Source organism: Triturus cristatus, chromosome 4_1, assembly GCF_964204655.1.
Source record: "Triturus cristatus chromosome 4_1, aTriCri1.1, whole genome shotgun sequence".
In the NCBI taxonomy this organism is placed as follows: domain Eukaryota; kingdom Metazoa; phylum Chordata; class Amphibia; order Caudata; family Salamandridae; genus Triturus; species Triturus cristatus.
In genome coordinates, this window is record NC_140585.1 from 368,161,034 (window position 1) to 368,175,887 (window position 14,854).

The 14,854-nt window shown below is 44.4% G+C and overlaps 1 protein-coding gene across 2 annotated transcripts in view; it reads right to left on the reverse strand.

The window, feature by feature from the left end:
* Positions 1-14,854, reverse strand: part of TTC38 (tetratricopeptide repeat domain 38) — a 508,844-nt gene that overhangs the window by 341,585 nt on the left and 152,405 nt on the right. For both annotated transcript variants that reach the window (XM_085652408.1, XM_085652407.1), the window contains exon 4: positions 2,519-2,690. In XM_085652408.1, the coding sequence (XP_085508534.1) occupies positions 2,519-2,690 (172 nt within the window). The remainder of the gene's footprint in view (positions 1-2,518; positions 2,691-14,854) is intronic.

Genomic DNA, 14,854 nt, shown 5'->3' on the forward strand with positions numbered 1-14,854 from the left:
TTCTCGTAAGCAATGGCTATAAGTACAAAGTGCGTGTTTACGCACCGCTTGCAGGTTTTCAAAACACAAATAAAATGCATTGCCATCTACGATGCAAATAGCACAAACCCTGGCAAATGCGAGACCTATTGCATTGCAAATGCTTTTTTTTCTTTCTATCATTGATCCTTGTCATACCAAGCAAGGCGTGTGAAGTGTTGTAAAGTGAAACTACATTGTCTGCACAAAGCACTTGATAAAAATGTTGAACAAGAACTGTAGGAGAAAAATGCCATCCTGGCCGTCACCTGTGCCTCTAGCAGAGTACTGCAGTGCAGGAATGCAGTGGCACTGTGCCTGGTGCCCGGTGCCCACTGCAAGAGGCTGTATTTAATGTTTTAGTGTGGAGCAGAAGCTGCTGGAGAATCTGCAACAGGTCGTAGCCTCCAAGCCAGTGGTGCTGAGAAAGATTCACTTGAAATGCCTCCTAAACACAGACCTGTATTCCCGTGTAGTCTCTGTACACACTCCTCCCGCATGGACCCACCGTCCACGCCATACACCGACCACGCCTCCGTGGCATAGAGTGAGCCATTTTAGCAGCAGGCAAATGTGAGGGCGGACAGTTGATCAACCCTCAGCGGGAATCGACAAACAACTGTCCAAGTCTGCAACAAGGAAAGAAAGCATGTCTAGAGATACAGGCTACCAACTAGGGTACATGTTTTCATGTGCAGGTAATATGGTGTCGTTTGTATGTGCGTAGAGGATGAAAAATCTGAAATGTGAATAAAAATACGCGTGGGAAAAAAGATCTTCATATGCTTGAGCTCTGAAATGTAGGAGTCTGCCTTGTGTGAAGTCAGCGCCGCAGTGAAAGTGAAAGCTAAATCAAGCTCGCGAAAGTGGAAGCGCATGAAAGCGAACATCGCCAGAGAGGAGACGCCGTGCACGTGCATATTGGCTGTCCAGGCAAGTGCACATGTCCTGTCCCCCTTCGCCCACCAAACCGACAACAATAGGTCTCGCCAAGGAGAGCAACGCATGCGCTGCGTCGCTAGGCGAGACCTAAAAAACGCTAGACGAGACCTAAAAATCTGCAAAAATCGTTAACAAAATGCTGAAACAAGCGTGGAAACACACTGACAGCCCGCCGAGGTGGCGTCTATATAGTTGACGTGGACATCACTTTAGGCGTGGACGATGCAACACGAAGAGTACCGACGCTACCTAGTGGTGGGCAAGTATATTGCTCGAGCAAAAGTCTTCTTGATCCAGCCAGACGACTGGGAAATTCTAATGTAAGGAATCTGCGGCTAGATGTCACTATCAGATGATATGTTTAGTAGGTACCTTGAGACAGAAGGTAATATGACTGAGACCACTGGCACTTTCACTGTCCCCTATACATACTTGTGAACCACCTCTCTATGTGGGGCACCCGTACTTGCTTGTCACTGTAACTGAAAGTACTGCATATGAGCACACAAGCGCAATCCACACTTTAATATCCACTGTTTATCTTGTACCAAAGTTCTACTATTTAGGTGTGGCTTGACAGAGCAGCTGTGTGCAAGACCTACCGCCCATAGGCAATATGACTTTCCCAGAGTGGGCTTTGGCTCCATCTAGAGGGGCATTTTTTTCATTCTACTCGATATATTGTTGAATCATTTCACCTTCCATGAAGAGCATGCAGTGCAATGCATGCTAAAGGAACTATTTTACTAGTACACTGAATCACCAAACTTCAATTCTTCAAGTCACTGATGCATTGCATATAGAAAGTAATTGTTTTCTTTGGCTTTTATTTCACTGCAGCAAGCTTTTAAATGTTTTAGTCCGGACCTAGGGGCTGGTTTAGAGTTTGACTGAGACAAGTACTCAGTCACAACAGGAATGGAGTACCCTGTCCGCCAAACTTAAGGTCGGCCCACCTGAATTACAGGTCACTGTCATACTCTCTAGATGGCCTGATTGAGTAAGGGCAGTCGGAGGTTTGGCTATTCGACCACCTACCCGATTAAGAGAAAGGGACAGTAAAAACTTTTTAACGACCCCCCATAGCATGAGAAAAGATTCCCATGGTGTACGTGGTCATTAGTCTTTGGTTTTTTTCAAAAATAAAATCCCACTTTGGGATTTTGAAAAAACAAAAACACGTTGATTGAAATTTTGATGGTACAGTCTGTCTAACTTTAATATATTGACAGGAACCGCCATGATGGTGGTTCCTGACAATTCTAATAGATGTCCACAGGGCCAGCAGACAGCTACATTCAGAGTACTGTTAATGTCAAGGCAACTGAATATCTTACCCCGTGGCTTACAGAGTAATTACCATACTCCAAAGCCTAAATCAGCCCTTCAAAGTGCAAGCCACAATAACTGGTTTTGCCAAAGATTGTTCTCTCCCGATCTCTACTCTCATGTATTCTCTACTTTCTTATTGTGTTTCTTCTCCTCTACATGAAAAAACTGGGCCCTAAATTTCAATATGTTTAATATGAATTAACTCAAAGGAGTGAAAAACGCTTACCCTTTTGCAAATGTTTCCACTGCCGCCACGTGCAACTGCTCCCTGTTGCTCAATGGTTGCGCTTTTGAGAGCTCAACCATCCTTTTTACTGCAGTGTCCAACTCCACATCATAATGCACAGATCGACCAGTGCCAATCAGCTCCAAGCCATTAGCTATTACATGCCCCATCACTACAAAGAAAAGCGTTAGAAAACATTTTCAATGTGGCAAGTAAACAGGAATATTTGGCTAAGCATTTTATCCTATGCTTTTCTTTTAAAAAGTCACCATCCGTCACAGATTTTAAAAGGTGTATCATAAGGATAACTCCTTACACAAAGCTGATCCTGTTATGTTAATAACACTTATATAGCGCACAAATACAACTGGTCTCTAGGTGCTTGCCCAAGGGTTATGATAACATGTTACTACCGATATTGAGGAGATTAGAGCATTTATCTCTTCCGAAAGCGTGTTTAAATAGTAACGTTTTCAATCTCTTCTGAAAGGGAACAAGAGCAGTTTGTTTCCTCAAACCTTCCATAAGTTAATTCCAGATCTGTGGTATCATACCAGAAATGGCAGACTACCCAAAGTAGTTTTCTTGAAACATGAGCAGGTCAGCAAAAACGTCTTATAGGAGCATAGACGGCGTCCAGGCACATATTGCCATAGGCGTTCCTTAATATACGATGGAACTGTGCAATTCAACGTCTTATGTGCAATGCACAGGCCTTTGAACATGGTCCTCTGTTGGACTGGCAGCCAATGCAGTTGTTGCAAAAGTGGCGTTACATGCGTCCGTCTTGGTTGCTTGAACAGTAGTCTTGCTGCATTGCTCATAACCATGTGAAGCTTATCCAACAGCTTATAGGGGACGCCAATGTACAGGGCATTACCATAATCTAGCATGTCATAATCAACGCAGCCACCACTGTTCCCATAGCAGCAAATGAGAGGATAGGAACCAGTTTCCAATGCTGCCTCAAGAAACCTGTGCAGCTCCTGCACACTGTCACTACCTGCTTAGCCATTGACAAGTTACTATCCAGCTTAATCCCTAGACTTTACACTACTGGCATGGAGTCAGGGGTGGGACCTAACTCCCAGGGTAAAAAAACACACCCCTCCATGGATTCCCCATCACAGCAATAGCTAGAACCTCAGTCTTAGTAGAATTTACTTTCAGTGAGTTAGCTGTCATCCAGTTCGCTGTAAACCGCAGAATATTCTGAACGTTCAACTGTGTCTGCATGGAACTCTCGATCCGTAAGACCAACTGAGTGCCATCTGGGTTTTTAAACAATTGGCAATCCAAGTGTGCTAATGCTACAATCAGATGATATACATAAATACTGAACAGCAACAGGGATAGTGCATCTCCCTCTGGAAACCCACTAGAGAGCACCCTATCTCTAGAGACATGCCCACCCATCTGCACCCTCTGTGACCGTTCATTCAGAAAGGATGAAATCCAAAGGAGTGCGGATCCTATAATACGGCATGCTATTAACCTATACAGGAGCACTTGATGGTCAACCTGATCAACACAGAGGGCCTGTTCATATCAGCCGCAACTTTAGGTTTATCCATAACCGAGAACATCACTAACCCGGTACTATGATTGGCACAAAAGCCATACTGGCAAGGGTGGAGCACTTTCTGATCTTTCATGAATTTGGTAAGGATTTTATTCACATGCTGCTCCAGTATTTTAGCTGGAAATGGCGGCAGTAAACTGGGCGATAGTGCTTTACGTTTTTCATTAATCAGTCCCATGCCTTCTTCAACCCTAGCCCTCTTAAATCTTTTCCGGATACCAAGGAGGTGTTCAGGGGAGACAAAAACTCGCCCTCCACAGCGGGAAAGGCTGCCTCGAACTCCTCGGGGGAGAATGGTCTTCCAGGAAGCCATATTTAACAGCTGCCAAAGACAAGGCCAGGATCTCTAGCTCATGGGTGGAAATACCTATAGACACCCACCCTGATTGGGGGTGCACATCAGCCACTATCAGTGGACAAGAACAAAGCGGGTGTTCCTTACTTCCTTCAGGATGTCCTTAATCTTATCCATTAAAAAACTTGCATCCTATTGCAGTCCTGAGGGTCTACCACAAAGGCCCGATCTTTTGGCTGACTTAATTCTTTGAGCACCTTAAAGGTCTCCTTCCGTGGATCAGTATCTTCAATGATCCTTGCATCATAAAAGGCTGCTTTAGTGGCCATAATCACTCTTTTGTAATTGCCCAACTCCTTTTTATACATCCATTGAGACTCTGACTCATAATTCTTGCACCAGTGTCTTGCACATCAGCAAAGCCTCTGCTTCTCCTCACAAAGTGGAAGGGGTGTAGCAAGAGTACCAAGTAGTGGCAGGTCTCCCACTACGAGCTGGCGCCACCTTATCTATGGTATCCTGAATCCAACTCGCAAACCACTCACTTTTCTGTTCTACATCCTCCGCCCTATTTGGCGGATGTATTGTGTCACTTAGGGCCTCCACTTTTATTTTATTTTTTACCAGTTACGTACTGTTGGCCAAATTGGCAGACAACGAGCCTGCTGAGTAGGCAGGGGGATCATAAACCTGGGTTGAGTGGACCTTACCAAATCCAAGGTGTGGCCTTTATCAAGAATTGGAGACTCAACTAATTGCTATAAGCACAGCATTTCCTCCTTCACCAAACGACACCGTTGGGGGTCCCTTGGTACAGTAGCCCACCAATAATCCATTCTCTATCCATCTCCCCACCACCCTATTAGATAGCACTTGGCCAGTACCCTCTGTTCTCAACTCTTTCAGCTCCACCCCAGAATACGTCAAGTCCACCAATCAGCTCTGCTCAGCAGCAGCTAACCGCGGAAGAGACTGCACTGCTCACCGGCAAAAACAAAAAATCCTATTAATGCGTTACAGATTACATGCTCAGTATGCACTTGTGGAGTTCCACAATGTTATTGTTACCTTTCCTTCCTCCAGCTACAAGACTACAGTTTAACACTATGCTTTACTTAGGTCAATTTATTCAGCTTATATTTTATTTGCCCCAATTACTTTCCTAAAACAAACCGGAATAGTTGATGTGGGAAGTGCCAAACTGGTTAAAACAACTGCTGACAAAGCCAAGCATTTCACTTACAGAAATATTACCTGGATTACTTTACTAAGCATTTGATTATAGAATGAAATTACCCTTCATTATCTAACACTGAATTTAATTGCAAGGCCAGATGGATTTTGATAAATTATTGATAAACTGTATTGCTGAATACTTAATTCTGCATTATCAAGTCAAGAGATACTTTATTTCGGCCTGATAAGGCCATAAAAGCATGTAAAACAAAAAAACAGTGCAATCAATACAGCTTTTTCAACATTAAAATTCAGCATACACATTAAAATATTTGATCAATAAAAAATTGTAAGATGTAATAAATATCCTAAAAAATACAAGTATCTCAATCATTCAGTACAAAATCGTGTATATAAAAGGCGGAATCGCTGTCATAGTGCGAAAGTAGGGAGAGTTGGTTGGGCATGCTCTTTCTTTAGAACTGCTCAGCGTACACACCACATTGAAAACAGATAGCGGGACACTGAATATGCAATAAGCATGCTACTATCATATTTTAGGATCCTGAAAGCTTATGAGCAGTGGGAAGTTCTGAGATTCCTACAAAGCTGACGTAACCAGCGAACTCTTACTTCCTTATATGCAGGACAAAAAAACAGTACGTGCAGGTCAGTCTCCGTACAATTATTACAGGATGGGCAATCTTTTGTGGAGCTGGCCCCCCACCTATAGGTAACGGCACGTAAGAGAAGTGCACCATACCTGAACTGCAAGTATAGTTTTTTAGCGAAGGACGGCTGTATATCGTCTATGATAGATTCAAAACTATATTGCATTTTGACTTCTAGAAAGATGCAAGTGTGCCTGTCCTGGAACCCCTCAGTAATAGGTTAAGTTTATGGTCTTTGAAATTCTTGATCAAAACCTTCCTAGGTGTTAAAGGACATCTAACGTCGGCACTATCCCATAAGTCTCCCATTCCAATGGCTATCAGAGAATTCTTGATATGAGTAAGCCAAGATATTTTGCTTGCTCCATTAAGGTTTGCCACTTCCCTCAGTTCCTCTCTATACATGGATAGCTCAGGGGTACTCCATAAGCGGCGCTAGTATAGTAGGGGTCTACGGGCAACCGCAAGTGCAATTGAGCTAACTCCAAGATCCATTCAGAGTGGGGTGAGTGGTGTGCTTATGGGAAGTCGCAAGAGTTGTCTGAGGAATGAGTTCTCGATCTTAGCAAGTTTTTCCGTGGCCGATGACCCCAAATTTCTGCCCCATATGAGGCAGCTCCTCTGGCTTGTGCCCTATATATTTCTAACACCGGCCCCAGCATCTTGTGAACACACTTCCTCTGCTGTTCCGCCAGCCCCCGGATGCTTGTGCCAGTTTCAAACAGACCTTCTTAATCTGAACCACCCACTCAATTTTCTCATTTAGAGATAGTCCTAAGTATTTGCATACAAGGACTCTCTCTAAAGATTCCCCATCTAATTGGGGATTAGGTCGTTTTGAGTACCCTGAGTTAAAGACCATATATTCCGTTTTCTGGGTGTTAATTTCCTGGCCCTTTTTCTTGAAAAATAAGTGGAAAATGTTCAAAACCCTTTGTATGCCCACAGGTGACCTCGACAGCAGGATGGTATCATCTGCGGACATCAAGGCAGGTACCTTGTGGCCCGCTAGCTTAGGAGCATCTATGTCCCCTCCTGCTGTCCGGTCCCCACTAAGCCATTGATAAAAATACAAAAGAGGGTCGGAGCCAGAAAGCACCCTTGCCGCACACCTCTCTCTATGGATATGCGATCGGTGAGCTCTCCGTGCTTCCCATATCTGATTTGGGCAAAGTTGTGTTCATGCAATCTTTTCAGAATGCGGTATATGTATGGGGGTGCTCCCAAATCTAGTAAAATAACCCATAATTTCTCTCCGGGAACTAGATCGAAGGCAGATTTTAAATCCACAAAGATCATATAGAGGCTGCCACCCTCCTGGATTACTGGTTTCCAGTGCAGTAATTGCATCCTGAAAACGCGATCGATTGTGGACATTTTAGCTCTAAAACCGGCCTGGAAGGGACTAAGAATGGAAAATTCCTCCACCCAGTTCTGTAAACAGTCCAGAAGCACTCGGGCAAAGGTTTTCTGTGCCACGTCAATAAGGCTGATGGGCCAATAATTTGCAGGATGTAGGGGGTGATCCTTTTTTAAAAATTTGAATAATTTCCGCCCCCAACCATGTTGTGGGCAACTCCATTCCCTGGAGAATAGCATTGAAAACGGTCCATAAGTACAGAGCCCAAATACTAGGTTTGGTACGATAGAGATCCCTAGGGATCTTATCAAGGCCCGGAGCTTTTGCGGGGGATTACTCGGTCGATTGCGGCTGTTATCTCTTTTAGGGAGATTTCGGGCGTATCCAGGCGAGCTAGTTGTGACTGGGGACAATGAGTTGCTGCAAGCCCTGGATCACCCTCCACCCTGGGATAAAGGGATTGGAAATGGACCTTCCAAACCTCAGCCCCTAGATTTGGTTTGATTACTGGTTTGTCCTCCTTAGAGTCTGTATTAATTATTTTCCAGAAGGTCCTCATGTCCCTGCTATTTAGAGTGTGCCTCAAAATCTCCCATCTTTCTAGTTCCCATTTTTTTTTTTAGCTAGCTTGATTGTGTTTTTATAGGTTAGCATATTGGCCTTTATTGCCTGCTTGTCATTGGATTTAATAGGTTTTCTTGGCCTTTTGGCAGTTGCCATTGTACCAGGAGTGCCTGGGGGCACTGCCTTCCTTAAATCGTGATTCGTAGGAGAAGCCATGGTGGTTTTCAACAATTTTGCGGAGTGGGCGAGTGGAATCTGCGATCTCACTCAGTTGATTTGCAACCAAGGGCGGCTGGTGATATTTGAAAGTGGTAGGGCGTAAAATGATTGTCATACTGCTCTGCAGCGAGCGAGCGAGCCTGAACAACCTAAGGGGAGTTCGGGGGGGGGGGGGTTCCTGAGAAAATTTTGAAAAAAGAGTGGAAAAATGGTGCATTTTCAAGCAAATTTGAGGAAGTAAGAAGATTAATAAAGCAATTGTGAAAGTGCAGTTATTACATTAAAACAGAGATGTCATATAACATAGTTAGCTGCTTATTCAGTATAACCACAGAGCTTCATAACAGACTTCAAGATACAATGCATTGCTGAGTAATATCAAAGGAAGCATTTTTTTTATTAGCCACAGTGCTGTACCAAGACTCCAAGAGGCAATATGGAAACATGAAAAACATGAAAAAGGATCAAGGTGCTGAAACATAGCCTTGAACATAAGCTTCCCAGCCCAGGACATGAGCTCAGCAGCACCCACATGTTTAAAGTGCATACCTGCCTTGCCCAGGGAACTGGAAACCAGTATTACGTTTAACACGCCAGAAACCAGCTCCCCACCTTCAGTCTTCAGGTCATCGGTTTCAGACACTTTTGCCAAGAATCTCATCATTTACAATATTGACTCGGGTGATTTCAGTGGAGAACCTATTCATTTTGTGTGCACCCAAAGGCCATAGTGGAGCCTCTTTCGTTCCCCAGCACACTGGCCTGAAATAAATCATTGCATTGTCCTTTATTATCCACCTCATAGTAACCCAGAGTGATTAATACAGACCCTCATCATCCATTACAACTGCGCTTTATTCATCAACACTCGACACACCTTTTTTCAATGCATCATTTGAACTGGTTTTTTTTTAGTCTTATATATCACGAACTAGACCAGAAAGTATCAGAGGCTTTATGTGAGCACCAGTTGCGTTACAGACAGACACATTCATTTTTAGGTCTCTCCTGACCCAGCGCATGCGCTGGTCTGGCGAGACTTTTTGTGAGGGCTCAAAAAAGTGCTACCACTGTAGCCTAGAGCTACAGTGCATGTGCGCGAGCACGCGCGCCTCACTTTCGCGGCCGCTTTGATGTTTGATCGTGATTGCGATCACTTTCACTTTCGCTGCCGCACGGCCGCTTTGATGTTCTCCGTGAGCTCGTTTTTTTTCACCTGTTTATTACTTCTATGTAGTAATGGTGGCACCCGTGCACCGCCATTACTACAGAGCAGTAATAAACAGAAACGAGCATTGGCATAGCCAATAGGTCTGGCTTTTGGGACCTTATAAGTATTTAGTTATGCAACTGTTGCATGGCTAAACACTTATAAGGTCCTAAAAGCGAGACCTATTGGCTATGCCAATGCTTGTTTTGTGAGGCATGGGGAGTTTAAGTTATTTGCCCAGAATCACAAATGAACAGTAGAAAAGGACCCAGAGTCACAAATTCCCTCAATAATTATTCAGTTACACGGGGACACTCAGGGTCCAATTTATAATCACAACAGGCCCGGGCCGCAGCTCTGAAAGGCTGGCAGGGCTGGGACAGATTCAGTCACGTGTGTCACAGCCAGAAAATCTGAATTTTCGTGCAGTCAGATTTTATCTGCTGCTAAACGTGAGCGCTGTAAAACGTTCCTCACACACAATCAAAGTGGCGTAACTTCTATCTTCTGTGGCATCAGTGTTATGCTTCAAAAGAAAACGTGCCTCCTACAGAGAAAAGTCAGCGCGCATCGTGCCCCATTCAGAAATTGCAGTCTCAGTTGCCCTGTACTGGAAATCCCTCTATTCTGGAGGCTGTCGTTCGCCTTAAATTGTGTAAAATTGCAGGGCAGCTGTTTTATTGAGGAAATTCACACTTTTTCTCCTCCCCTCTCCCACTACTTTTCTCTCTCTCCCTCTGCACGCTCTATTCTCTCCCTTATGTTTCTCTTGTTGCTCTCTCACCCCTCCTGCATACTTCTCCCACCCCTTAATCAGTACTCAGTCGGCAGCTTATCTTCTTGGACACAATACACAGCACTTTTACTCCATAAACGGAGGACTCAGCACTCTCTCAGGACGGACTGAAGAGACTGCCACTCCGGAGTCAACAAGAGTATTCACTGATACCGGCATCATTAATCAACACATTCTGCATCATCACTTCCAATGGCAGAGCTGCAGTAATGCTCCTTGGAGCACGCTGCTGGCTTTATTAAGCTCCTTCATATACAATTTATAAAAATCCATTTAAAGTGCATAAGCTCAACCCAGCAACAGAGCCATAACCTAAACCTAATGATAAATTAAGAGCTTTGCAGGCGATGTTCCTCACCGGATAGATATACATACTGACTCATAGGGGATACAAGGTCAGATAGGTATCCAAATAAACAAAAAGCTATAAATAGATCGTTATATACAAAAAACGTTTTTAAAAAGCAGACAGACATACAGACGCCGGGCACAGAGGGACAGACCGGCAGAAGAGCAGCCAGACATCTTGCAGTCTATATGACCCGAGCGACATACTTCGGCTTCACCATAAATTACTTCTCAGTTTTGTTCTGAGCCACATTCAGCTGCGTTTGATCTCCGTGAACATGCTGTAGGCGCACAGTAGTGTAATCTTACTGATCTAAATATTACAGAACGCACTACAAAAGTACAGCCACATGCACTCATCTGCTTCAGGTTATGGAAACCCCGCTTGGTGGAAGAGCTCACTTAACTCTAAAATGTGGTAAATGTTGGCAAACATTTAAAGGCAACCACAAACCCTCGTGCAGTTTCAAAGAATGAGCCTGGAACATCTATTCTAACCCCTGAAGGTTGTGGCCATTCTGCCTCTGAAACGGGAGCCAGTCGGGCAAATCCAAGCCGTGGCAATCCTATTGAAATACACATAACGTATTAAAGTTAGAATTAAGAAACATCAATATGAGTTTTCAGGCTGGTTTTGTGGCACGGGAGCTCCCGTAGATCTGGCAGTAAGAGGCAATGTAAAAATAAAGGAAATCCAAGAGGCTGTGCCTACAGCGTGTTAGTAATGCCCATAGCGGGTCTATAAACCAGCGTTTTGTGACATTAACAATGTAAGAGTGCTTGTAGTCCAATTTCCACTGAATGTTATTTCAGAGATTCATGGGGCATATTAGCAAGACCGGCAATAAAATTATAGCCGTTTTCGCGGCAGGAAACTGCCGCTAAATCGGCGATAATGGGCTTGCTAATATGCGTTATAGAATTCCAATAGAAGCCTATTGGAATTCTAGAACGCATATTAGCAAGACCGGCTATAAAATTATCGCCGTTTTAGCGGCAGTTTCCTGCTGCGAAAACTGCGATAATTTTTTAGCCGGTCTTGCTAATATGCCCCCATGTTCATGCGGGGCCTGGTTGTTTTGCGCCTGAATTAATGGGTTTGAATGAGGAAAAAAAACACAGTTTGTGAATTACGTTAAGGGAAAACTAGAAAGGAAATGATTCACCGCACAAACACATGAAAATCGTTCTAATTTCATGTACCTTAACAAATGGCAGTTGTGTCATCGACATCGTATTACAATTGTTTGTTGCAGCCAAGCCCCAAAGGATGTCAGCAGACTTCGAAAAACAAAATGGTCCCTGAGAGTGGGAGTCAGATGTACGATTTCATTTAGAAAAAGACACAAACTCAGAGCAAAAAGCGCGACAATATGGATCTTGCTACTACACACTCATGAGGTGAATTTTTCAATCTGTCCCTCGCAAAAATCCTCATTACAAGGCGACCAGAGAGGTGTCCCTAGCCACTTCCCTGTACCGTATCCTCTCTCCCCACCCACTGACCCCTCCCACAACACTGCTAGTCCGCCCCCACCACCCCTGCGAGATCACTGTTTTTTGTGTGTATGTAAAATGAAACATTTCCTAGCTTACGAGAAGGAAAGTTTCAATTCTATTAAGGACTAGGAGGCGAGGATTATGCATATCTTCCTCCACTTTATTATCCACAGCAGTTTAAAAGAACATCAAAAGAAACACAATAAAACATCAAAGACTACAAATCCCATGAACCAGAGGGTAGTCTCTATGATAACAACAGTCCGCTTCAATGACAGTCCACCAAACATATTGCCATGACGTCCCTTCCGCTTCCTCTTCTTCACTGGAGGATGTTAAGCTGGAATCACTGCTTCATTCGAACTTTTGATCATTCCCTGAAACAGAGAAATAACCCTGGTACCCGGTTCCGGAAAAGGGTACAACCGTCACATTATCCATGAGAAACAAAGTCAAAACGGAGAACAGCAAAGAAAATGCAATGATCGCAATGGCATAAGCCAAAATGTGTGCTCATACACAAAAGTTTTTCCTTGCCTTGTTTTCTGTTATTATACATGTATGTTGTGAATCACTGTTTGTTTTGTTTTGTTTTGTCTCCTCATCCTTTTTTGTTTCAACAGAATTGAAAGCTTTCAGCAATCCTGAAGGCCCCATTTTGGTAACCGTAAGTGCTAGCGGTTCTAGACACCACTGGTTAGGGTGCGCCTTAGCGAGCGTATACCGCCGTGGTTGTCCACAACTAGGTCCTGAAGAATGCTTCATGTAATACCGTTAGAAGCAGAAACATGTTGACCATTTTGCACCTTAATTAGGACGTAGCTGGTCCAATTATCACCAGAATTCACACGTCCACCTCACTCCTTTTAACAGTGTCCAGTTTACCACCATTAAAGCTACCTTTTGGTTAAAATTGTGACAATTGTGGCGTCGTAGCACACCGGGGAGACATTCGGTCTCTCCGGTGGGAACCCAATGATGAAGCATGTCACCAACTAGGTTGGTGAGTGAGGGTTCTTTTAAAAAACACAGTGATTCACTTTGCTTTACACTTTTTTTCACCAATTCAGACTTGATGGACACACTCTTCTTTTGTTTACCTATACTACCCCCGGGGGACTAAGAGTGGCTCCAATTAATTTCCCTCCCTCTCCTGTTGTTAAGGTTATAAGCCAAAATGCAACAATACCAATAAATTCCTGATCAACAATATCATGGAATAACTTACTGACTACCAACGAAAGCTCCAGGGTGGGGAGAGAATGAAAAATATTTTCAGGGAGGGATAATCCTCGCCTCCTAGTCCTTAATATAATTGAAACTTTCTTTCTCGTAAGCTAGGACATTTTTCATTCTATGGCAGGATGGAGGCGAGGATTATGCAAGTTCAAAGCTTACTTACAACCAGGGATGCCGCCTCCAAGATAGGTTTGAAGTAGAACCTCTTAAAGGTGGACTCAGACGACCAATCTGCCGCATTCATAATATCATCTAATCTACCACCTACCTGGACGGCCTTCGACGCCATGGCCCCCCACGTGGAATGAGCACCAAACCTACTCACATCCACTCCTGCTTCAGACATAATCCAACGTACCCACCTGGCAATTGAGGGGGAAGAAATCGCCTTGAAAGTTTTCTGCAAAGCAATAAGCAATTGTCGCTCACCAGGAGGCATAAGCTCCGAGGTCACCTCCTCATATGCCTTAATACATCTCACCACACACAACTTAGGATGGTCTGGAAAGGAAGGATAAGATACTGACCTGGTATTAGTTTTCGTTCTCCGAGAAACGGTAAAGGTAACTCCATCCGGAGTAAAAACCCTAGCTGTAATGTCCAGAGCCCTGACGTCTGACACTCTTTTACATGAGATGAGACATAGGAGAATAGCCAACTTAGCGGACAGTTCTTTGCGGGACAAATACTGATTATCCTGCCAACCCAACAGGAATTTCAGGACCTGATTGACATCCCACAAACCTGAATATCTAGGCTCCGGCGGATTAGCCAACCGGATACCCCGCATCAGTTTACAAACCCAGGGGTGTTCCCCCGCCGGTCTGCCCTCGATCTCGCAGTATCCAGCGGAAATGGCTGAACGAAAGGAGTTAACCGTCTGGTATGCCAAGCCACTCCGAGACAACTCTGCCAAAAAATTCACGATATGAGTAACTGATGCGCCCACGGAATCCAAGTGTCTCTCCAGACACCAACCGTGCCATCGTCGCCAAGCCGATCGATAACGTTTGACCGTTCCTGACGCCCAGGCTTGTTGGTGCACAGCGTCTGAAGAAAGCTGGTCGTCCTTCCAACGTCCCCTGAAATCCTCCACGCCATGAGAGGTAGATGACCCTGAAGCACCAGCGGATGAAGGTTCCCCTGGGGATCCTGGAGGATTGAAGGGAATGAGGGCAGTGGAATCGGACAATCCGACGACCAACTCCATTAGCGTTGGAAACCAGGTCTGCGCTCTCCAAACCGGTGTAATCCGCACCATGGACGCTACCTGATGACGAACCTGGGCTGCCACCCTGGGTATCATCATGAAAGGGGGAAAAGCGTAAGGTTACTCCCTCGACCAGTCTTGCAGAAAGGCGTCCACCGCTGTGGCT